The sequence below is a fragment of the Sus scrofa genome, chromosome 4 (assembly GCF_054392235.1).
Source record: "Sus scrofa isolate SSC_HxYL_T2T_F1_AM1 chromosome 4, Sscrofa_HxYL_maternal_Yorkshire_Landrace_v2.0, whole genome shotgun sequence".
In the NCBI taxonomy this organism is placed as follows: Eukaryota; Metazoa; Chordata; class Mammalia; order Artiodactyla; family Suidae; genus Sus; species Sus scrofa.
In genome coordinates, this window is record NC_139386.1 from 96,769,043 (window position 1) to 96,793,975 (window position 24,933).

A 24,933-nucleotide genomic window follows, 5' to 3' on the forward strand; every position below is an offset into this window, starting at 1 on the left:
CACATCCCTCTGTCAGTCTTTGTGTCCTGTGTCCCTTGTGTGCAAAAAGTCTACTGTGGACCGTTTTTAGTTTGTTAATTGACTGAGGGAAACAATAAACCCTTGTATTTCCCTAGTGATTGATAGCTTTTTAAAACATTATCTGAAAACATTTTTCCCCCTTAGTTATCCTCAAACACTCTTGTGAAAAGAGCAAAGTAAAATCCTTGCAAATTCTACCAAACTCGGAGAATTTAGAATTTCTCAGTAGGATGGCCTTTGTGAGTACGTATGGCTGTATATCTGTTTTCTCAACATATTTCACTATAAATTCAGAAGGTTGGCAACCTGGGAACTTTGCTTTGTATCTAAGCCACTGCATTTTATTTTAGGCCATGCTCATGGCATGCAGAAGTTCCCTGTACCAGGGATCCAACCCACGCCACAGCAGTGGCAATGACAAAGCTGGATCCTTAAGCTGATGAGCCACCAGGGAACTCCTAAACCACTGCATTTTAAATAAATGAAATCAGGAGTTCCCATGATGGCACAGCAGAAACGAATCCGACTAGGAACCATGAGGTTGCAGGTTCGATCCCTGGCCTCGTTCAGTGGGTTAAGGATCCGGTGCTGCCACGAACTGTGGTGTAGTCCACAGACGTGGCTCAGATCTGGCATTGCTGTGGCTGTGGTGTAGGCCAGCAGCTACAGGCTCTGATTTGACCCCTAGCCTGGGAATCTCCATATGCTGTGGGTGCGGCCCTCAAAGACAAAATTAAAATTAAAAAAATACATATATATATATATAAATAAATGAAATCAGCCCTGTTCGCCATCATCCTCCCCAACCTTTTGGGATCTGGATCCCAGATTCAGTCTCCCCCTTTCTTATCCCTATAATCGGATTTGGCACAGAACACTTGGATGCTGTGTTCCAAAAGCATGGAGCCTCTGGCTATTTGTCCCTGAACTGCCATGATTGGCCTCAGGCTCCTGCAACAGTCACAAACTGATGAATAAAATGTGTTTGCCCCATGGCCTGCAGGTGACACGCATATAGAGACTCTGCAATCTCAATCCAAAAATCTAGCTTTTCCTTCAGTCTAGATCATTTCACCCCAAAACAGGCAAGCTTGTAACTTGCACTGCTCACGCATTAAATAACACAAACCACGGTACTTTTTAAAACATTTATATTTATATATATAAAAAAATTAAATATATATAATATATAGTGTGTTTGAGACTAAAAATATAGTACATAATATTTAAAAAAAAGGAAAATGAAAAAAGGCAGAATAGGAAAAGGTGTGAGGGACACACAGATACACATTGCTAAAAATCTACGATGGTCTGTCCTAACAAAAATAATATTTTTTTTCTCTTCTCTTAATTATCATCCATGGATCCGTTTATTATTGGGATCTGGGTGGAGAAAAGTCAGCTGGAGCCAGAAATGAAGGTTGTAATCCCAAGAGCAGTGTGATAGCATAGGTGACCGTGGGATGCCCTGGGCTGCTTTCTGGGGTGACTGGAGGCAGCCATATCTTCCGGGTCACCATTGCTGGTTAAGACGGTGTCAGGAGTTTGACTGTATTGGCAACCTGGCCGCTCTCTCCCAAGTTAGGGGTACTCCCAGGGGGCAGCCTCTGAAGATCTCCAGAAGTGACTAGAAGAACCCATGCCTGCCAACAGTTGCAAAGGCCAGTGGTTCGGGCCATCCCAAAGCTCGGGTTAGGAGACACGAGGTTGGCAGGAATGAGTGATAGCTCTATGCAAGTGGAGTTATTATTATCATCATTATTATTATTTTCAAGGGCAGGCTTGTACCAGAACTGCCCAGTATGGCCTGTGACTTCTGCGCAGCAATGATCTCTCCAGGGACAGGGCCTGGAGCTCCCTCACAGTGATGTAAAAAGAATGGGATTCTGTCCCCCTCCCCCCTCCCCCGCCTCCCGAATTCAGAAGCCTCCCAACCACATCTTTCCATCCTCTCCACCAGCCCAGAGATGGAACGTCAGGCCCCAGCTGATGGAAGTGAGGCCAATGCCTTTCAGAAAGAGGCTGGCCTCCAGGAAAGGAGGAAGTACCATGGGGGGTTAAGGGGAAGCAGGGAGAAGGGAAGGGGATATTTAAATGCTAATTTTATAGCTTCATCACAAAAATAGATGCCTTCCCAATTACATCCCTTGGTCTGTGCACTTCAGGGTTCCGTTACTGTTTTATCACCTCCTCGCTGGTCCCACCAGGGTCGGAAGCCTTTTGGATGCCTTTCAGGGGACTCCATCGACATGCTGAAGGGCCTGTGGAGGCACAGAGCAGCGAACCTGGCCCAGGACACACAGCCCTACACGGGTGGAGAAGCCAGGGTTTCCGAGGCAGTGGGGACAGAACTGCCCTCACAGCGAAGTGTAAGGCAGTGATGGAGCCACTCACTTCAGTCCAACGGGGGTTTTGGCTGTCACGTGGTTTTCTCCAAACCCAAGAGGCCCAATATTGTTATGAACATGGGTCAAGTACAGTGAGAGATCATCTGATTCCATTTGAAGGAGCCCAGGGCTTGTGGCTCCTGACAGCGCACTGCCCAGTTAATGAGAGGGCACCAGGGCAAGAGAGACTCCAGGGCAGTATGCTCCACCCTGGTAAAGCAGAAAAGGCCACCCTCGAAATTAGGAGGAAAGCACCTGCGGGGACAGGATGACAGCACAATGCCTGGAGACAGGGGGATCAAACTGACCTCTTTCATCCCCAGCAAGACATCTGTGAGCGTCTACTACTGCTCCCATCCCTGTCCGCTTTCCTTTCTGATCCACTGGAGTTTTGCTTCATGCAAACTCAGTGGTCAGACATGGACAGATCTGGGATTTATGATGCGGGCTGGGCCCTCCTAACGGAAGACTGTGGGTTACCCAGAATCACAAGAACCTCTTCAAGATCCTGCCCTTATATCAAAACCTGCTGGACCCTCTCTTCCCTCTTCCGACCTGCTCTGGAAGAGGAAGGTCAGCTGTGCACATGCCTTGCCCTCTGGCTCAAGACACCTCAGCCTGCAGCCTTGCTCAGTAAGTGCGGTCTGCTATCCTTGGTCACGGGAATGTTTCTGGGGGTTGGGGTGGAGGGTGGCTGCCTATTTCTCACCAGAGAAGATTGCCGGAACCCTGGGTGTACAGTGAAGGAAAGCATGCTTTGCCCTGGCCAGAGGCATCTTGCAACACCGTCAGGGTTCTGAGTGGTCACAATGACCAAAGGACAACGCTGCATCCATTTCAGTGAGGTTTAGGGCATGCTTTTTGTTGCTGTTTAGAAGCAAGGGATTTTCTAGTGGAAATTCATTCGTAACCCCTCTAACAAGCCCACAGTGAAATTTCAAGACAAAAACCTTTCGACTCCTTCACCTGCTCAGTCACTGTTCCCAAACTCTTGCCAGGAATGGCAGGCCCCTCCGCCTCATCAAATGAAAACAGCAAGAGCAATGTAGCTGGGGGTTTATGCAAGCCCTCCCCCTCATCTTAAAGACCAGAACATAGCGGGCAATCAATGTAAAGAGCTTAGGCCAAGGTCACTCAGTAAATGGCAGCTTCAGAGCTGGGTCCCTCGTCTCCTGGCCCCGTGCTCTTCCCACCAGGACTAGAATGTCCAAGGCGGTCAGGATCAAATTGACCACAGCAAGTGCTGAGGCACCATGCTGGAGGACTCCAGCCTTAGATCACAACCCTCCATGCTCACTTCCACTCTCCAGAAAAGCAATTCCATCCACTGGCTTCACAGGTTGGTCCCAATTCAGATTCTGATCAACCCAGACTGCGGTGTGTTGCCGAGGACACAGACGGCCTTGATTGCTAATGTCTCCTTGTAGGCTTGATACCCAGGACACCCCAGGTAATGTGTTAAGCAACAGAGAACAGGGAGGTAGCCCAGTATCAGGCTTCTGAAACCAGCCCTCCCTGCAGTATCGGCTGAGTTACCTCATGACCTCAGGGCCTCCTCCTCTCCAACATCTTGACAGCATGGACCCAGCACTAAAACCAAAAAGGAGGAAACAAGAGGATATGGCCAAACCCCAAGCAAAAATAAAGGTTTTTCTGGAATATTCCTGTTTAAAAAGCCAACATCTTTAGACTTTAATGGTTTAGATTACCCATGGCTTCTATGAAAATCAAAATATGCATGAATTTGCACAGGAACCTGCATCTCGCACAGACCTTGTCACTGAGCTCACAGAAAAGAACTCCGCAAGGAGTCAGCTTCCAGGGGTAGGGATGGATGAGGGCCAGGAGTCTGTATGATGCCTCCAGAAGGGGTAGTCCACGGCACCTGCCCCTGCTGAAATGCTCGAGGACGCAGACAGCCTGAGAGGCTGGAAACCGGAGCTACTTACTTCCTGGCTATTAGCTGGTCCTTATCAGAGTGGGGATGGAAGAAACGTCACCCCACAGACCCATCCGCAAAGGTGGTGATAACCCGTGGCTGATGAGCATGTAACTCATTAAAGCAAACATGACTAATGGATGGTGACCACGAGAAAGGGCAAAGAGCATTCTGGGAATTGCAACGGTGGCAGCGCCACGCTTGGGGAACGGCAAATCCTGCTTTTTGGGGCGGGGAGGCTGGGGCTGGGGAGTGACTTTTCTTTGGAGCGCCGGTTCTCTTTGGTCAGGTGGCTGCTGAGGATGTGGAATGCGCATGCGGGCGTGGGTGTGTGGGGCGGGGACGACGGTGGGCGTGGGGGCTGCGCCTGCTTGCAATGCCCTTCCACATTATCTTTCCCCATCACCTTTTCCTCTTACCAGGTTCCTTTCCTCTCCAAGCCCCCTCACCCTTCTGTCCCTTAAACTTTGCAAACTTGACAGTGATTTGGGGCTCACAGTACCGGCTCCCTGTACAGCCACCCACACAGGGCCGGTCGGCCAAAGCTGGACACTCAAGGCACTGAAAGTGGAAGAAGGAATCTGATTGGTCCATGAGAAAAAAAAAGAAAAAAAGACACTTAACAAACCAAAACCTGTCTAAGAGAACACCTCCCTTGCCCCTGGAAAGTGGCCTCTCGAACCAGCTGTTGGGCCCGAGGGTAGGAGAGGGGAGCTGGACAGCCAGGCCCCCTCCCTGTCCTATCAGAGCCCATTGGGTGACAGGTCTCACCACCTGAATGTTTAAAAATGGATTCAAAGTGCTTACAGATTGAAAGAGTCATGGAAGGTACTGGGAATCTGGTGAAGGGGTGCCCCCTTTCCTTTCCACTGGGACTTAGATTTGGGTAGGGGATGCCCTACAATTTCTTCCTCTTTTCCCCCCACAATGAGGTTTTTATTGTTTTCTGTTGTCTTTGAAAAATAGCCTATAGCACCTCCATCCTCACCACCCCCACTCCCCAGGTAGGCTCAAGAGTTAAAGCCAGGAAGTGGGGCAGACTGGGGAGGGGGGTGCCTGGGTGGGCTCCCTCTAGCCTGGGCTCTGGAAACTGCTATGTAGCACACAGCCGTGCTGCTGGTGAATCGGGACATGGTTCCTGATCTTTCTTTCTCCACCATGACCCCCTGACTCATCTGGCTGGCCCAGCACAGAGAAGGAAAGGGGACAGCACTATGGGAGGTACCTGGATCTTTCTGCAGGTGGACAGACAGGTGTCCACAGTGGGCCACCAGGATGACTGGCATTTAATCCCAGCTGAATGAGAGCCAGATCTGAACTCGGGGTCAGGGCCACAATCAGTCCAAGGCCCCTCCTGCAGTCCCGAGGAGGGAGAGATGCACCCCATGCAGAAGACAGGAGGACTGGCCAGGCTGCCCCGTTTCCATCTCTCTGTGCCAGAGCCACCCACCCTCCTTCATGTCCCCTGGGTCAAAGTCCGCTCATCCCCACATGACCCCACCCTGTCCACTCACAGGAGACCAGAGGGGTGGGATAGAAAGGGAATGCTGCAAGTGCCCCCTCTGCTCTAGGCACCCTCCACTCTCCCTGTCCCCATGCTGGGTCCAGGCGAGAGTGCAGGTCCGAAGAGACACATCCTCCCGAAGAAGAGGGAAGGGCAGGCCCGGGAGGCTGGGGCATGCACAGAGCACCATCCTCGGGGATGGGGTGTTTCCGGGAGACCTGCTCCCCGTCTGCCATGGTGGGAGGAGGAAGGCCGGTCCAGGACGGGGAGCAACAACAAGCGATGCCCCTGAATATCAGGGAACAGCTGTGAGAGCCTTCTCCTCTGCCCCGCAGAGACGCCCCGGCCAGGCTCTGGCCCTACACGTGAGTCTGCATGCGCTGCTGGAACCTCTGGCCGTAGTCCGAGTGCTGGGAGGTGTAGGAGAAGCGCGTGGCTGTGGCGTACTTGCCAATGGGGTCATAGGCCTCATACGGGGTCCGCTCCAGGCCGGAGGGCGGGGCCTGGGGGTAGCCCAGTCGGTAGGTGGGGTACCCTGCTGCCCCGGGGAAGGGGTGGGAATTGAACTTCTCATAGTTCTCGTAGGACAGCTGGCTGGTGGTGTCGGTGCCAGCTGGGGCAGCAGGACCAGGGGGTGTGGGCTCGGGGCCGTAGTCAGAGGCGGGGGCCCGGCTGTAGGTGTTGAGCTGGGCATAGCCGCTGGAGTGGGAGAGGCGGGAGGAGGGGCGGCCGTCGAAGCGGGCAGGGCCGGGGGCACGATAGTCGGCATAGAGCACTGCCCTGGAAGACGGGCGGTCTTCGTGGGCACGCACGTTGTAGTAGCCGTTGGTAGGGTCCTGAAGGACAACGAGAGAAGAGGATGGGGGTGGGGTGGCACGCTCAAGTCTTATCATGGTCCCCTGGGCCACCTTCTCTGGCTCTGCCCTGGATTCTCAGCCAATAGCATTCCACCTCCTCGGTTCCCTCAATATACCTGCTGACCCTTCCTCCTGGAACCTGCTGGCACCTCCGCCCTGCCAGCTCTCAGAGCCCCCATTCCCACGGGCTTCATGTGTCGGCCCCTCCCAGCTTTCTCACCTTCATCTCGTACTCCTCCCGGGTGTCGATGGTGTCACAGCGCAGGTCCTGCTTCAGGTCCACGTCATCCTTGAAGGACTGCGGAGCAGCAGGATGGAGCAGCAGGAATCAGACATCCTGCTCTCGCTCCCCCTTGTCCACCCCATCCCCATCCCCAGAGGCCACCTGCTAAGGGAAGGGTCTGGGGTCACGGGCCGACTTGAATTCTGTGTCCTTTCCTAGCAGAGGCTCTAGGGTGTGATGAGAAGAGGCTAGGGACCTGGGTTCTAGCACCAACCGTGTCACTAACAAAGACAGTGAGTGAGAGCCTGTGGGGTGGGGTGGGAGAGCAGGACCAAGATAGGTGGACTAAAAGAGCACAGAGTGACAGTGGTTATTGGAGAGCTGGGGTGGGACCAGACCCAAGAGTGTGAAGAGGCGGGTGGGCCAGGGAGGGAAGGACCCTCACCGAGTAGATGGCCTTCATGACTCGGGTTGCCGTGGAGACGCTGGCAGTATCGTCCTCCCGGTCAGAATGCATGGTGAGCGGCTCCCGGTTCACTGTCTCCACCTTGATGTCCAGCTTCCTCAAGGTCACATCCTTGCGACCTAGGACAGGGGGAGAGCCTGAATATTTCCTGCCAGCCTTTGCTTCTGGACCCACCTGGCCTGGGAAGCACAGTGCCCAACCCCCTCACCCCTCCCAGGCACTGCCTGTTGGACGCCGCTGGGCAGGGGATGGAGCGGGGGCTGTGGCCTGCGCTGGACCCATACTTACTGCCTTTGCGGCGCCGGTAAAGGAAGAAGACCAAGGCGATGAAGAAGAAGATGAGCAGGATGCCCGCGCCAATGGTGGCCCCGGCGATGATGCCCACAGGTAACACCTCTTCACATGAGGGAAGGAAAAGGGGAGGGGTGAGGATGGGGTCACTCAGGGCATCACTTCGGGGCAACCCCAGCCACACTCCAAGCATCCCTGGATTGTACAGGGTTAGACTTCAGCTGAGCTGTGTTCAATTTAAGTCAAGGTGGGATGTGAGAGGAAGTCTGCGTCGTGTTTGGGTTTAGACCTGAGCTTCACCTTCCTCAGAGTTGGAATCATCTTGACCGTGGCTTTGATGGTCCATCTGTCTCTCTCTTGCAGCCCACCTGCCTGTGAGGCTCGTCTCTCCTTTCTTTCCTGGGCTGGGCTCTCGTCTGAGGTTGGCTGTCCCCAAACTCTCCCATCTACCATCTGTGTTGCAACCTCTTTCACCACCTTCCCCACCCCTGTCATTGTGTCCACTCCACCTGCACTACCCTCCCAGGGCTCAACAGTTCTGGTTAGTTCCACGCCCCAGAGAGGAGAACGATCCAGGAATCCTGCCTCCAGCTTTCTTTCCCATTCCTGGCTGTCCTGGATGGACCAGATCCTTGTGTAAGGTTCTCCCCCTCCAGAAAGCCTTCCTGCAGAGCCTGCCTTACTCTTGTCTACTCTGTTCTCCCCCGTCACCCCCTTGCTCTTGCTGGTACCCTCAACTAAGACAGAGGGGGTCCCCCATCTTACATCAAATGGCTAGTTCTGAAAACACAACAAACCAAAAAAACCCAACAAGCTCTTTTATCCTCCTCATCAGACTTGGGAACTTCCAAAAAAAGTCAGAGGAATGCCTTGAAGAGCCCCCTTTTTTGGGAGGGGGGCACAACCATGGCATGCAGAAGTTCCTGGGCAAGTGCCACAACAGTAGCCAGAGCCACAGCAGTGACAATGCTGGATCTTTAACTGCTAGGCCACCAGGGAACTCCTTGAAGAGCCTTAAGGGAGGGCATGTGTGTCTCCTATCACACTAAGGGTTTGTGAAGAGGTGGGGGAACCAAAACTTACTGGGTACCTATTATATGCCAGGTGTGCAACGAATACCCTCTCGTTTAATCCTCACCCCGACCCACTGAGGTAGGGGAGTGTTCCTCCCCATTCAGAGATCACTTCTTTCTTCTCCATCTGAGGCGATCTGCTACCACTGTCATTCCCCCACTAGACTAAAATTCTTGGAGGGCAGGGACCATGTCTCATTCACCTCTTTCACTGCAGCCCCTAGCAGGGGACCTGGCACCAATTAGCAGATGCCGAAGAATTGTTTCAAAAAAAAAGCAAGTGGGTTTCCCAGCTGAGCACCAAGGCCAGGCGAGCTCTGGATGCGGGGAGGTGGGGGGTGACCCAAGATGGAGCTGTCCCTCCAGAGAGAAGAGGGAGCAGAGTCCCCAGGTTTCCCTGTGCCCTGGCTACAGGCCAGCACTGCTGTCACCTCGCTCTTCCAGCTGGATGATGGCCGTGCCCGGGCCGAAGCTGTTCCAGGCAGTGCAGTTGTAGTGGGTCTGGAAGTCGGCCTCCATGACGTTGTTGATGGTGAGTGTGGACAGGACCCCGCTGCCTGAGTTGGTCCTCTCCACCGTGTAGCGTTCCAGGGTCCCCACCTCCAGGAAGTTCTCCTTCCAGGCCCATGCCTGGGGTGGGGAGGGAGGAAGGGATGAGGAAGAGGCAGGTGGTGGAAACAGCAGACCCACCCTTAAGGCATCATTGCATCCTCACCCCGCCTGCCCTGGGTGCCCTTAGGCCCAGCCCCACACTCACCCTCAACAAGCCACACCCACTGCCTCAAACCCAGACATCAAACCCTCAGTTTAGGAAAAGCAGTAGCTTTTTCCACACATGCCTGAGACATGTGCCAGGACCATTCAGATATGCCTAGGGACACTCTTCACATGCAGATTCCTATGTCTTATCTCCTAAATATGACTCTGCAGGGCAGAGGCCCAGGAATCTCTATTCTTTGTTGTTGGGCTTGCTATTCCTTGGAATAGCGACTTTATCTGGAAAGCCAGCAGACTGGTAAGAACCATCTTTCCACAGTTAGAATTCAAGCTTCCTTGGGAGTTCTTATTGTGGTGTAGTGGTAATGAACCCGACTAGTATACACGAGGATTTGGGTTCAATCTCTGGCCTCACTCAGTGGGCTAAGGATTCAGTGTTGCCATGAGCTGTGGTGTAGGTCACAGGCTTGACTCGGATTTGCTGTTGCTGTGGCTGTGGTGTAGGCCAGCAGCTACAGCTCCAATTCGACCCCTAGCCTGGGAACTTCCATATGCCACAGGTGTGGCCAGGAAAAAAAAAAAAAGAATTCAGGCTTCCTTTATTGAGAATCCCTATTTTTGTAACAACCCCCTGATCCAAGGAACTAACATGTAGGAACCCCTGATTTTACAAATTAAGTCCTGGATGGAGAGCCAAGAACGCTGAGCTCTCGGCCTGGCTCTCCCCTCGGCTCTGTGTGGCCTCCCATCCCCTCTCTAGGCCTTGCCTGTGAAAGGGAAGGACTGGCTTGGAGTTAGATATCGCTCCAGCTTTTCTCCAGCTCTGACAGTCTGTGATTCTAACTAAACATAACTCAGAATTCAACCTAACCTTTCACCGCCCCATAGCCGGCCCCACACAAACCCACCCGCTGGCTCTGGAGACCCATCCAGACACTTATAATGAGTGGGGGTTGACATGGGAGAGGTGTCTCGCCCAGGCTCTGCCATCCCCGCCCCCGCCCCCAGCTGGGGCATCTCCCCTTTTCTGTCCCCTCCCTCAGATTAGAGCCTGAGGGAGGGGGAGCCACTGAGAACTGGCTTCTTTCCAGGGATTGGTCCTCCCCGCTCTACAAGGAAAGCCCCCAGGGAGCCGAGCTGCCCGCTGCCCAGGCGGCCGTGGTAATGAAGTGTCCCTGGGCAGCCCTGGAGTTAGCCAAATGGTCATTAAATGTGATGAGGGGTTTGACGGTTAATGGTCACGGAAGGAATTAATGGCTCATGGTGTGGAGGAGGTGGGGGAGAGCGGGAGGGGTGGTGGTGGCTGGTAGGAGGAGGAAGGCGGGAGAAGGGAGAGGAGCAGAGCATGGGGTGGGATGAAACTGATGGTCAGGGGTGAGGGGCCGAAGGCCGAGGACAGAGGAGGGACCCAGGAAGAGGTGGGGAGGCTGAAGAAAGGGGAGGAGAAGAGAGAGCCAGAGTGAGAGCCCAGGGGACCTAATAGGTGTCCTGCGAGGGCTCCTCCACCTGGCCTTTCACACCTGTTGCCACTGTCACTTCTCACAGCAACCCTGTTCAGTAGGGATCCCACCCCCATTTTATAGATGAGGAAACTGAGGTTCCAAGCACTATGTAACGGGCTCAAGGTTACATAACAAGTAAGAGAGGAGGTGGTATTTGAGCAGGGAGAGGAACAGAGGGACAGAAAGTCAGAGGATGAAAAGGACAGGTCAGGCTTAGGGAGACGGAAGGAGCAAAGGCCGAGAAAGCAGGAGGAAGCTGAGCCGCAGCAGAGAAAGCAGGTGGCCGGCCCGAGCCCAGTGCCAGTACTCACAATGCGGTCTGGGGGTGGCGTGCTCCCGATAAAACACTCCACCTTGCCGCCATCCCCTCTGACAGCGTACTGCACGGCCTCGCTGGAGATAATGGGGGGCCCTGCACGCAAAGAGGCGAGGTCAGGGCCGCTGGAACCTCAGGCCACCTGCCCTCCCCCCCAGGCTCCCGCCCCCCTCCGGCCTCTCACCATTCACGTAAAGCGGCACCTCCCGCTCGGCCACTCCGATCCGAGGCACGATGGCCCGGCAGGTGTAGGTGCCGGCATCTGCCTGGGTCACGGACTTCAGCAGCAGCTGGTTGCTGTTACTCAGGACCTGGGCAGAGAGAGCAGCCTCGGGTGGGGAGCCAGGAGGCCTGGGCCCCTAGGTCCATGTGGGCCCCCCGCACAGGAGGCGTTGGAAAGAAAGCAGGAAGGGCCACAAGTGAATTCCCAGAAGGGAGAGAGGGTCCCGAGTCGATCCGGCCCATCCCCTGACTCTAAACAGATTGGCATTTAGACCCATCGTCTCTGTAAGAATGGGCAGACGTGGGCGGGGCCACAAAAGGCGGGGAAGGCGGGAGGCTGCGTAGGACACATCCTCTTCGGGTGATGGTTCTAATGCCTTTCTTGCCCAGTGAGGGAGGCAGTGTCACTCTGAAATCCCTTTCTGCAATTTTGACCCAAACTGTCCCATGTAGGTTTGCTGTGAGGCTGCAGCATCCAGCCTTCCCTTCTCTAGAGAATCATCTCAGCTGCGCCAGCCTCCTGGGCAGCATCATTTGCCAGACCTCTTGTGACCACGACAGCTCCGCTCAGGCCCCCTTCCCTCCTCCCACCGCCCCTGTCTGCTCAGAACAGTGGGGTTGATGGCAAGCACCATCCTTCTCCAAATCCCAAGACCTTGGAAATATCCCAAGTTCAACTTGAAAAATAATGCCACGCCTCCTTTGCGCCCTCCCTCTGTCCCACATGGCTAGGCTCCTTCCTCCCCGGGTTCAGGAGAGGCAGCAAGCGCCTTACCATGTTTGAGTCCTTTTTGGTCCAGGTGAGGGTGAGGGGAGGATTCCCAACCCAGACACAGGTGAGGGTCACATCAGAGCCAATGTCCGTGGTTGTGGGTTTGGGGTCGACTACAATCCGGGGGGCAACTGAGGTAGAAAAGAATGGCCTGTTAGACTCTTAATCTCTTCAGGGGTCGGTTCCAACAGTTGTCCTCTTCTTTCTCTTGCCCGTCACCTCAGCATGTCCATTCCTGTCTCCTTGGCCTCCTGGAGCCTCCCCCGCCACTCCACCCCAGCCCTTTAAAGCCCCCGCCCTCTGTCCCCATCCCTGCTCCACAGCTACTCACAGTGGACATCGACTAAAGTGCTGACATTGGTGCTGCCCACTTTGTTGTGAACCTCACAGGACACAGGCTCCGTGAAGAAGGAATAATCGACATTTGTCTCGTAGCGACTCTCATGAGCATCTTCGATCACGAAGCCCCCCTTGGCCCACCTGGGAGAGCAGGCAACACAGAGCGGGCTCAGGCCTTGGAGCCCTTCCACCCACATCCAGTGGCCTGCCCTCCCCAGCACTGCCCCCAAATCCTGGCCTCAAGGGCCTCCCGGGATCTCCCCCCACCCCTCCCACCTGTAGCCCAGGATCTCGGGGTTGGCTGTGGCCTGACACGTAAAGACGACACGCTCGCCCTCCTGCACCGTCTGTGGCTCAATGGACAGGGTCACCGTAGGAGGGTCTGCAAAGCAGAGGACTGGAAGTCAGGGTCTTTTCTGTCCCTCAAATTTCCTTTTTTCTCCCTAGCACAAACACTCAGACCTCACCCGTGCAGTGGTCTGGGAATCTGAGTTTTCAGTGTACCAGCAACTTTAGTCCAGAAGCCTCTAGGGGGTCAGGTAGGGTGACACTCAAGGGTGACCGATTAGTCAATGAGTGTAATGACCAACTGTGACCACTAGGCGTCAGTGTGGGCTTGCTAGGCTCACTAAAAGAGATGGGGGTGGGGCACCTCTCCAGTGGCTGCCCACACTACCAACCTTCCCAGGGCAGTGGGAATTTATTGAGCACTTACCTAATAGCATACTCCATGCTAGATGCTCTAACACTATATCTCACTTAATGCTCATCACCCTGAGAAGCAGGTACAGGTCCCTTATCTGAATCCCTTGGAACTAGAAGTGTTTCAGGATTTGGGATTTTTCAAATATTAGAAAGGTACTAGTATACATAGGCTATGTAAGACTCCCAGCAGAGTCTGGGCAACACCCCACAGTCACACGCATTAATACATCTGCAGTGAAACACGGCTACTCCGATTAAGTGGGTTAAGTGAAAGACTATGAAGAGCCTCTGTTCAGGTTTTGCCACCAATTCACTTTTGGTTTGGAATTTCCGATAAGGGATTGTGGGCTTGCATTTTATTTTCTGCACGTATACAGAATTAGAAACTGAGGCTCAGAGAGATTACATCATCGCTTAAAGTCACATGCTGCTTTAAACCTGGGAACTGCCTGGCTTATAGCTAATGCCTCTTCTACCAGCCCTCAGTGGTTCCCGTTCAAACCAGGGAATCCAAAAGGGTGAAGAAATGGAGCATCTATCCTGGGGCCCCTGGGGAATTCTCCTGTGCTTCTCCAAGGTGCCCACGATCCCCGACTCCTCCCCAGGACCCTGCTTACGGTGCACGTCCAGCTCGATAGACGTCTCCTTGCCACTGGGGATGGCCTCGTTCACGCTGCGACAGGTGAAGACACGCCCAATGTCCAGGTCTGTGGGATTGATGAGCAGCTGGCTGATGGTTGTCTCCCTCTTCCCATCCTTCAGCAGTTCCTGGGTGGGAGGGGCACGGGGTGGGGCGAGGGGAGATACAGTCAAAGCCCCTCCCCTGCTCTTGGGGTGAAAAACTCAGAGCTGGGCTTGTTGGGAACCTGAAGCTAAGCCCCTACCTCTTCCCCAGGTTTGAGTTTTTTGGTTTGTTTTTGTCCTTGTAACCCCGGACCCCGGCATTCCCAAGCTAGGGGTCGAGTTGGAGCTGTAGCTGCCAGCCTACACCACAGCCACAGCAACGCAGGATCCAAGCCTCGTCTGCGACCTACATACACCACAGCTCATGGCAATGCCCAATCCTTAACCCACTGAGTGAGGCCAGGGATCAAACTTGCGTCCTCATGGTTACTAGTCAGATTTGTTTCCACTGAGCCACGACAGGAACTCCAGTTTGGTTTGTTTTTTAATTAATAGACTTATTTTTTTAGAGAAGTTTTTAAGTTTCAGAAAATTGAATAGAAAATACAGAGTTCCCATATACCCTCCTCCCAGACCCCACGACCACCCCACTTTTTTCTCTTTGGCTGTTCCCCAAAGCATGCAGAAATTCCCAGGCCTTGAATTGAACCTGACCAGAGCCACAGCAGTGATAACGCTGGATCCTTAGCCTGCTGTGCCACCAGGGAACCCCTCCCTTATTATTAACATGATGCGCTCGTGTGATATGTGTTACAACTGATGAACCAATATCGATCAATTACTACTAAAGGCCACAGTTTCTGTTAAAGTTCAGTCTGGGTGTTGTAGTTAGCATGGTTTTGAGCCTCATTCCTGGATTTCTCTGAGTCCAGCCCAAATCCCTCCTCTTCTGGAAAGTCTTCCTCTGCTGTCCCAGCCCTTAGGATGCTCTCAGCCTGAACTTGTGCCTCCTGCACACGGCTCTAGGCACATCTGGTCTTGCTGCTTAGATACCTGAGTGTGTTTTCAGCACTGGGTCTCTCCCATTAGACCATAAACTTGAGGGCAGGGAAGGGACCCAGAAGTTCAAAGTCTCCTTTTTTTTTTTGGTCTTTTGGGGCCGCATCTGCGGCATATGGAAGTTCCCAGGCTAGGGCCTGAAGTGGAGCTGCAACTGCCAGCTTACACCAAGGCTCACGGCAATGCCGGATCCTTAACCCACTGAGCGAGGCCAGGGATTGGACCTGCATCCTCATGGATACTGGTTGGGTTCGTTACTGCTGAGCCACGATGGGAACGCCTCAAGGTCTCATACTGGCTCAGTGACAGCCAACTTGAGGCCCCTGGACATGATCGTAGGACCCCTTGGGTTGTTTTCTGCATTGCACACAGCCTGTGGGAGGCCCCAGAGCTCGACACCTACACATGCATCCTTAACCCACTGAGTGAGTCCAGGGATCAAACCCGCATAGACAACATTGGGTCCTGAACCCGCTGAGCCACAACAGGGACTCCTCCATCTCTGTGTGGGTTGGAAATAACACCTAATCTACAAATCTCCTGCGAGGACTAAGAGAGACTGTCCATAAAGAGTTCAGCATGCATAATGCTTCATCAATGTAGCTATCATCGCTATTATTCTGCTAACTACTGAATGGCCTGCCAACCTAGGCACCCACTTCTCTTCTCCAGACCTCAGTTTTCCCAACTACTTAATGGGAAGATTGAGCCAGATGGTCTCTAAGGCCTCTTTTTACATCAGTAGCCCCCTGAGTCTGTGGTCATATCCATGTGGGACCGGAAAGGTGACCTGGGATGAACCCTATGAGTTGCTGGGGGAGCAGGCCATCTCACCGTGCTGGCGACAGCGCCCTCCTGCTGTGTCCCATCCCGTAACCAGATGATGGTGGCGGCGGGCTTGGCGTTAAAGGCTCGGCACGTGAGGTTGTGGGGGGTGCCCGCCTGCAGCAGAATCACAGGACCGCCGTCAATCTTGGTGTCCTCTGGGGGGACTGCGGAGAAGAGCAGAGCACAGTGGGTCCAGGGTGTGGCCAACACTGCCCAGACACCCCTCTGTCTGTAGGTCCACCCCTTGCCCTCTCACTTGCGGTCACTGTCTCTGTTGCTCCTGTGGCCTTGAGGAGCCTGGCACAGAGAGGTGGCTCCCTCCATGGACCTTCTCATATTCATGGCCTCCTGTCCGCTCCTCTACCCTGGGGTAGCTGGATGAACGGGTCTATTACAGCAACCTCCCCAGTGGACTCCCTAGCTCCAATGCCTGCTGACCCCAACATATCCATCACTGCTAGCAGGCTATTTTCTCTACAGCGCAGCTAAGATGGTGCCACTTCCCGGCTCAAACCACTTCCATGTCTACCAGCTGCACGGCATGGGTTGCAACCACCTCTGCCTTCTGTCCAGGGTTCCCCAGGCCAAGTCCTAAACTTTCCCACCTCTTTGTCTTTTTTTTGTGCCTGTGTTTCTTTTTAGGGCCGCACCTGTGGCATATGGAGATTCCCAGGCTAGGGGTCCAATCAGAGCTACAGCCACGAAACAGCCACAGCAATGCTGGATCCGAACCTTGTCTGCGACCCACACCACAGCTTACAGCAACACCGGATCCTTAACCAACTGAGGGAGGCCAGGGATGGAACCCACGTCCTCATGGATCTTAGTCCACTTCATTAAGCACTGAGCCATGATGGGAACTCTTCCCACGTCCTCATCTTGATTCTGCTCTTCTTCCCCTCAGAGTGCCTGTGGAATGGCTGTCCATCCTGTTCACATCCCAGCTGCTGTACGGGGCCTTCTGTGCCACGTCCCCCTTCATCCCCACCTCGGCGGCTCCCAGCCAGTCACTCCTAGGGCTACCTACCTTGTCTTTGGGTTACTCGCCATCATCATCCAAGTCCCCCACCCCACCAAAACTGCTGGAAAAGTAGGAACCCAATTCACTAATATGTATAGTCCTCAGTGCCTCGGACATGACCAAAGCTGGCACTTGCTAAATGCTGAATGAACTGAATCAACCAGATGTCTGATACTAGGAAATAAGTGGTCTTTCCCTGGTCTATCCCCATAGGTTTCTAAATGCTCAAGCGGGAGTTCCCATCGTGGCGAAGGGGAAACAAATCTTTTTTTTTTTTTTTTTTTTGTCTTTTGTCTTTTTTTGTTGTTGTTGTTGTTGTTGCTATTTCTTGGGCCGCTCCCGCGGCATATGGAGGTTCCCAGGCTAGGGGTTGAATCAGAGCTGTAGCCACCGGCCTACGCCAGAGCCACAGCAACGCGGGATCCAAGCCGCGTCTGCAACCTACACCACAGCTCACGGCAACGCCAGATCCTTAACCCACTGAGCAAGGCTGGGGATCGAACCCGCAACCTCATGGTTCCTAGTCGGATTCGTTAACCACTGCGCCACGACGGGAACTCCGGGAAACAAATCTGACTAGGAACCATGAGGTTGCCAGTTCAATCCCTGGCCTTGCTCAGTGGGTTAAGGATCCAGCATTACTATGAGCTGTGGTGTAGGTCACAGACAAGGCTCGGATCCTGTGTTGCGGTGGCTGTGGTATAGGACGGCAGCTGTAGTTCCAATTGGACCCCTAGCCTGGGAATCTCCATATGCCATGGGTGTGGCCCTAAATTTTTTTGGTCTTTTTTGGAGCTGCAGCTACTGGCTTACACCACAGCCACAGCGATGCTGGATCTGAGCCGCATTAGAAACCTATGCGGCCGGCAACGTTGGATCCTTTAATCCACTGAGGGAGGACAGGGATTGAATCTGCATCGTCATGGATTCTACTCAGGTTCTTAACCTGCTGAGCCACCATAGGAACTCCAGGGGCTGCTTCTTATTTTCCCTTAAAGTCTAGTGCAGAGGTTGAGAGCATGTCCTGGGGGATATTAGCTTAATGAGTAAGTGATTGAGAAAATAAAGGCAGAAGGAGGTTGATTATAATTTTGATTTTTGGTCCACTTCGTGTTCAGCAGACCAGTAATGTGAAAGGGTTTGGAAAGGTTTTTGCTGGGAAAGATCAGGAGGACGTAGAGGTGCTCTCTGAGGGGACCCTTGAGAGGAGACCCTGGGAGGCCCACAAGTCCAGTAGAGGGCTGGACTGACTTAGAGTGTGTAAGATGATGGCCTTCCAGGGTGGGGTTTCCAGGAGAAAGGACCACTTGGAGTTTCTGTTGTGGCTCAGTGGTAATGAACCCGACTAGTATCCATGAAGATGCAGGTTAAATCCTTGGCTTCACTCAGTGGGTTAAGGATCTGGCATTGCTGTGAGCTGTGGTGTAGGTTGCAGACATGGCTCAGATCCCATGTTGCCGTGGCTGTAGCTTAGGCTGGCAGCTGCAGCTCTCATTTGACCCCTAGCCTGGGAACTTCCATATGCCGCAGGTGTGGCCCTAAAAAGCAAAAAAAGAAAAAAAAAAAAAGAAAGCAGCCCTGAGCAGCCCGTCCCAGCACTCTGCTTGACTTGTGCAAACAGCATGGAGAGTGGAAAAAAGTACGGGGTTTAGAATCAAGTTGCCCTGGTTTTAAATCCTGGCACCTTTATGTATGTCATGTGATCTTGGGTGAGGCCCTGAAGTCAGTTTCTTTCCTTCTTTCTTTCCTTCCTTCCTTCCTCTTTCTTTTTTCCACACATGTGGCACAGGCTAGGGGTTGAATTGGAACTGTAGCTGCCGGCCTACACCACAGCCACAGCAACGCCAGATCCGAGACACATCTGCGACCTACATCACAGCTCACCGGGACGCCAGATCCTTAACCCACTGAGCAAGGCCAGGGATCGAACCCACAACCTCATGGATCCTAGTTGGATTGGTTTCCGGTGAGCCACAATGGGAACTCCTATGAACACATTTTTAAGCTTTGTGATTTTAATCTGTATCAATATGTGCCTGCAGCCTCAGTTTCCTTGTCTGTAAAATTTCAGAAAGCACACTGACATCTGTCCCCAGAGCTGTGATGGTGGGGGCGACACCAGATCAAGGCTGTGAAGCCAACTGTAAACTGTAAGGTGATCGACAGACACTATCTCCACCATTCGCTGAGTGCTCACCATGTGTCAGCTCTGGCGCCTCGTGTACGATTTCATTTAATCCTTACCACAAAGTATATTTCATTAATCCTTTCACGGTAAATACCATTAACCCCCATTTACAGATAAGGTACCGAGGCTCGGGAAGGTTAGGCCAATGTGCTCAGGGCCAGGAGTGGGCTGAACCGCAGGGCTGGGAGGTGGACCAGGCCCGCTGGCCCCGAGCCACACTCATCACCACTGCACTCGGGTGGCTACTGCAGTGAATAATGAGGGAGCTGTAGGTCTCTAGATCTATGTTATGTCTGCATCTGTGTCTGCGAGGGAGTGGGAGACAGCTTCTCAGAGTCCTGTGGCAGGAAGAGTGAAAGGCTATTCTGTGGCCTGGGCTGCTCTGGGGTGGGGGTTCGACCACGGAGGGATGTGGCTCCAGGCGGGCCGTGTGCAGGGAGACTGATTCCAGGCACTGAACGAAGCCTACTCTCGACTGGGCCCTGTGAGGTCTCTGGGCCCCGGGCTGCCGTGAACAAAGGCTGGGCAAGCAGGTCAGCAGAGGAGGGTGCAGAAAGTGGGCTGCCTTCTCATTGCCTCCATGTGGCTACAGGATGCAGGGAGTTTGAGGCTTCCGGGGAGACAAGGAGGGGGGAAAGTAGCCAGATTAATCTTTCTTCTCTTTCACTCTTGGGGCCTCCTCCTGTCCCCCCTCATCCACCCAAATCACCCTGACAGGTTACAAGCCCACACCCTCAACACCAGCCGTGCCCTCCAAACAAGCCAGTCAGCTCCCCACCATGTGGTCCTCCCTCACTCTTACGTGCAAGCTCTTTTTAAACAAATATCCCTCCATCGAGGGTTCCTATTGATATCCTCCTCTGCCAGGAAGACTTCCTTGATTTAATCAAGCCACTGGACACCATATTAAGTTCCTGTAGTATCTAGGGGTGTGGCTGGCCTTTTATTCATCTCTCTCTATTTCTCTGTGCTGGGGTAGGAGAGGGGAGGAAGAGTATCAAGACCCCCTCATTGCGATGGAAGTTCTCTAGTCTAGAAGAAGCACCTTCTAGGACCCAAGTCAAGGGAGTTAGGGAGGGAAAAAGAAGAGAGTTCTCCTAAGAATCTCATTCTGGAGTTCCCATCATGGCTCAGCGGAAACGAATCTGACTAGTATCCATGAGGATGCAGGTTCGATCCCTGGCCTTGCTCAGTGGGATAAGGATCCAGCGTTGCCATGAGCTGTGATATAGGTCACAGATGAGGCTTGGATCTGGCATTGCTGTGGCTGTGGGGTAGGTTGGCGGCTAGAGCTCTGATTTGACTTCTAGCCTGGGACCTTCCATATGCTGCAGGTGCAGCCCTAAAAAAGACAAAAAAAAAAAAAAAAAAAAAAAAAAAAGGCATCTCAAATTCCCTTGGAATGCCTCATCCAGAGCGGGGCTCGGACACTCTTGAATGAGGGATGGAAGTGAAGTCTTGGCTTCCCACGCTGACCCCTGGCGGTCAACTAACTCCTGCTCCCTCCGCTCCCTCCGGCCCCTTGCTGATTCTTCCCATTTTCTTCTCACCAGAGAGGAAACCTGAGCCATCCACCAGCTTTCAGTCTTAGTCCTTTCAGGGCCTTTACATGCAGAGAAACTGGCTGTCGGGTCCCTCCAGTCCTCACTTATTCTGACACCTCACATCTGCCGAGATCCTCACAGTTTACAGCTCCCCGCTCAGGGAGCAGCAAAGCAGCCGTTGCTAAGAAAAGGCTGTCATCATTATGCCACATTACTGATGAGAAAACTGCTGTCCAGAGTCTCGTGACCTCTTCGGGGTCACAGTGGCCCAGGTCTCCCGCCTCCCAGTCCAGGCCTCTTCCCACTGCACTCAGAAGGCTGGTCATGGTCTCACCCTTCTCCCCCAAATAAAAACCTTCTGTGTGTCCAAACTCACTCATCTTGGCCCCCCTCCCCTTCCTCCCATTCCTCCTGGGGGTCTCCCCCATGTCAATGATTTCAGGGTGAAGGGAGAAAAGAGAAGAAGCAGGACAGATCAAACGGAGGCAGGAAAAGAAAGGGACAGAGGTGATGACAAAAGGGAAGAAAGGGTCACAGGCAGACAGAGCTAAGCCAGGGACAGAAGCAGAGCAGAGGCCCAGCCAGAGGACCAGAGCTGGAGGGAGACAGAAAGACTGATGGAGCTGGAGGTACCGCCAGGGAGGCCCGGAGAGGGGGGTTGAGGGCATGTGGGACTGGCCTCATTCTGGCACCACCACTGCGTGCAGGAGAGAATCCCCTCATTATGCAAATGGTCCCGGGTGTTACCACAGAGGGACATCTGCTCTGTGCCTGGTGGGCGGTCGCCAGGAGCACGGCTTCTGAGAAAAGCCCTTCTCCAGCAGCCCATACAGACTCATCCAGGACCCCCGCCCCAGTTCTCAGCCCTCAAGACCCATTCCTTCTAGTCCTGCTCCCCTGTTCCCCGAGGTGAAGCCAAGAGACGGGTGAGGGCTACAGGGGATGAGGTGGGGAGAGAGGAGGCAGCGAGGAGGAGGGCTGAGTGAGGAGGAGAAGGAGCAAAGGGGGCAGTGTCTGGGGCTCCCGGGCAGCAGAGGGAGAGGAAGACGAAGCTTCCTCACCAACATGCCCAGCTGCCAGGAGAGGCCGGGCCTCTGATCCCCAGCATGCCTCCACTCTCATGGGGAGAGTCCTATGTCCAGAAGGTGGAGCCTGGTGGCCGCTCGGTCTGGACACAAGCTGGGGTGAGAGGATGCCAGAGCTCACACAGCCCATGTGCCCACCAGTGGGTGCCCACGTGCCCGTCTTGCTCTCTCCTCTCTGCACTTGGCTTTGGAAGAAGTTTAAAGGATCTGGGGGAGGGAAAGCTAGGGAGATAGTGGGGACAGATGTGAGACCAGGAGCACAGAGGGAAAAGCTGGGCTAGACAAGAGGAGATTGGAGAAGGGGAGAGACAGTCAGGATGCCAGGAGAAAGAGCCAGGAGGAGGCTGGAGGCCCTGAAAGATGCTTGGGGTTATTACTGAGCACGGTGAGTTTCGCTCGCCGGGAGCGCAGGGCGGCCTCGGTGGCCTGGCACTCGTAAGAGGCGTCGTCAGAGAGCTCGGCGTCCGTGATCTCCAGGTTGTACTGCCCGGCGTCCGCAGAGCCCACAACCCGGTACCGCGGCCAGGCTGCAGGAACAGAAAGGGTGAGCCCAGGTGAGCCCAGCCACAACCTGGGGACCGGCCTGGACTGCCCTGCCCCCACATCGGGTCCGCATTCCGTTCCAGGCCAGCACCTTCCCTCTGCCCTCTCCTGGGACCCCGTTGGCAGCTGTGGAGGATGAGGTCCCCATGCAGACACTGCGATGTCACAGCCTCCTACGGTGAGGCTGGGAGCCATAAAGCAGGAGGAGCGATGGGGGGAGCAGAAGGGGGAGCCGAGCAGGAGCAGATGAAATCTCTGAAGCTGTTTGCAGACAAATGTCTCTCATAATAATAGGAAGCGGGGGGGGGGGGGGGGGGCGGAAAGGCAAACAGCAGGGAGGAAAGGAGAGGGACGGGGGAGGGTGTGTGGGCGCTAAGAAATATAGGCCATTGCAGAGCAGACATGAGCTCACTGGGGCCAGAGGGAAGCCCAAGGCAGGCGAAGATCTGACCCTCACTGGCCATGGTCAGGATGCACGAGGCAGGGTCCTGCCAGCTCCCTGAAGGATCCCCTACACCAGAGCATCCTGTCCCCCGCAGAAGCCTCAGCTGTGGCAGGTGCGCCTCCGAGCCTCTGGCCTCTCCTGTTCAGTGTCCCTCACCCTCCTCCCTCTAGGCTCTTGCCCACCCCCTCCCCGCCCTCCTCTCTCGGGGTCCCCCCTTAGCTCCCTCCCACTATCGCCCTCTGTCCAGAAGCCATTGATTCTTCTCATTCCATATCTATCGATCTCTCTCTCCCAGCTTCCTTCTCTTTCTGTCATCAGTAGATCCACCAGCCCCATCTCCTTCCTTCACACGGATTGCTTTACACAGATAGATTTCCCTTGCCTGTTCTAATACATGGAACCCACAGCAAATAATCTCAAGCCCTGGAGATTAAGAAAAAACATACACAACGCCTCCCATGCTTTTGTCATTACACTGCTTTACAGGGAACATCGTGTTTTCACAAAACATATTCCCTCATTTGGGGTCAAAACTCACAAACACATTTATAAGGCAGGGCAGAAGACCTGCGACCAGTATGTGTATTTTACCTGGTAGTAAATGAAGGCCTAGAGAGTGAAGTGGCTTTCCTAGGGTCACCCAGCTAGGAGGTGGCAGAGGCAGGACTAGCATCCAGGTGTCTTAAGTCCCCATCCATGCTGCCACTGCCTGGGCTGGGGCAGGACAGAGGCTGGAGAAGAACCATCTTGGCATGAAACACTTGTAGGACATGGAGGTGGCATGTGTTCCCCTTCCACCCCTTCTGGCTCTTTCAGGGGGCTCTTCTCTGGGGTCTCCTAGCACCTCCTGCTTTGCCTGTCTGCCTGCACCTCCTCTTGCACTGTCTGTCTCGTCTGTCTGAAGCTCTCTTACCTAAAAGTCTCCTGGTTTCCCTTGATCTCTCAGGCTTCCCATTGGCCTTTTGTGAGCCAGTCCACAGCCAGGAGGAAAGGCGGAGCTGGAGGTGGTTTGCAAAGCAGTGGAGACAGACCAGGCTCCGGAGGAGGAGGAGAGAGGGGAGGCTGGAGCCCAGAGAAGGAACGTGGTGAGGGCAGAAGGGATGTTGAGTTGGTGGGGGAGGGATGCAAAGCTGGTGCAGTCTGGATGCCGGACTGGCTGCACGGCCGCACTCACCTTTGAGGCCCTGGCCCATGCCCAGCGCCAGCCCATCCTTGGTCCATTGCACGATGCCCGAGTAGTTGAGCAGCACACAGGGGAGCACGGCCCGCTGTCCGGCCACCACAGTCTGGTCGGCTGGCTCCTGGCTGAAGCGGGTCTGGGTCCCTGGCAAAGCCAAAGCCAGTATTGGTTAAGAAGATGCGTAAGAAGAGGGCACCCCCAAGAGGTCACGCCTCCCAGGCTCCCGCTCTCACCCATCGATGGCTCAAGACAGCAGAGGCTGGGAAGGCAGACCCTCCAGTCCCTGCCCTACTTCAGCCTAACTCCTTCCCTCCAAGTTTTGACGCACTCCCCCTTATTCCTTCCTCCGTCTGTGGCCCGTGGGAATGGGTTTCAGGAGCTAAAGTGCTTGGCAATCTTTGAAAGTGGTGCAGTGTTAAGTAAAGTCCGCAGAGAGCAAGCTAGTCCAACCCTCTCATTTCATAGACAGGACACTGAGGCCCAGAGAGGAGAGTCACTTTCCCAAGGGCAAGCTGGTATTGGTTAAGAACATGAGTAAGAAGAGGACACCACCAAGAGGTCACAGAGCTGGGATGCAAAGCTGAGGCTTCTGGCCCCCGGCTCCTCCTCAGCCCCCTCTACCAGCGCTCCCCTGCCCCGATACCCATACCAACGAGTGACGCATCCATAACACGTGCTGCTGGTCCTGCCAAGGTCCCCTGTGGTCCCAGAGACATGAATATGCTACCACACCCTAACTCAGGTGAGGTGACACATGTGCAACTAGGTACAGAGCCCCGTGAACACACCCAGCAGGTGCACGAGGGCGAGTCTATGGGACAGGCACGTCCACATATGAATATAGCTTCCCGGGAGGTGGCGTATCCCGAACAAAGTAGCTCTGAATTCACTTCTTGCACACTTTTCCCGTTGCATGTGTTTACCCCTTTGCTCCAAAGCCCTGGGGCCATGAGCGCTTATATACCGACACACCTGCTCACACCCAGCCTCCCGCACTGTGGGAGCTGAGGGGCCACGTGACTTTGTTCCACTCTCCCTCAGGCTGCAGGAGCTACACATGGCTGCCCGACTGGCAGCTCGGC

The 24,933-nt window shown here is 54.1% G+C and overlaps 1 protein-coding gene across 3 annotated transcripts in view; it reads right to left on the reverse strand.

Moving 5' to 3' along the window:
* Positions 1–4,075: 4,075 nt before the first annotated feature.
* Positions 4,076–24,933, reverse strand: part of KIRREL1 (kirre like nephrin family adhesion molecule 1) — a 114,150-nt gene continuing 93,292 nt past the window's right edge. Inside the window, exons 2-15 of one of the 3 annotated variants that reach the window (XM_003125691.6) lie at positions 23,846–23,995; positions 22,061–22,210; positions 15,852–16,009; positions 13,952–14,102; positions 12,906–13,011; positions 12,622–12,770; positions 12,294–12,421; positions 11,481–11,607; positions 11,292–11,392; positions 9,193–9,391; positions 7,686–7,793; positions 7,377–7,516; positions 6,929–7,006; positions 4,076–6,687 (exon numbers count right to left, since the gene is read on the reverse strand). In XM_003125691.6, the coding sequence (XP_003125739.3) occupies positions 6,211–6,687; positions 6,929–7,006; positions 7,377–7,516; positions 7,686–7,793; positions 9,193–9,391; positions 11,292–11,392; positions 11,481–11,607; positions 12,294–12,421; positions 12,622–12,770; positions 12,906–13,011; positions 13,952–14,102; positions 15,852–16,009; positions 22,061–22,210; positions 23,846–23,995 (2,222 nt within the window). In that variant the 3' untranslated portion in view covers positions 4,076–6,210. Of the gene's footprint in view, positions 6,688–6,928; positions 7,007–7,376; positions 7,517–7,685; positions 7,794–9,192; positions 9,392–11,291; positions 11,393–11,480; positions 11,656–12,293; positions 12,422–12,621; positions 12,771–12,905; positions 13,012–13,951; positions 14,103–15,851; positions 16,496–21,961; positions 22,211–23,845; positions 23,996–24,933 lie in introns of all 3 variants that reach the window. The other 2 variants (XM_013996914.3, XM_085022621.1) reach the window with 2 other exon arrangements.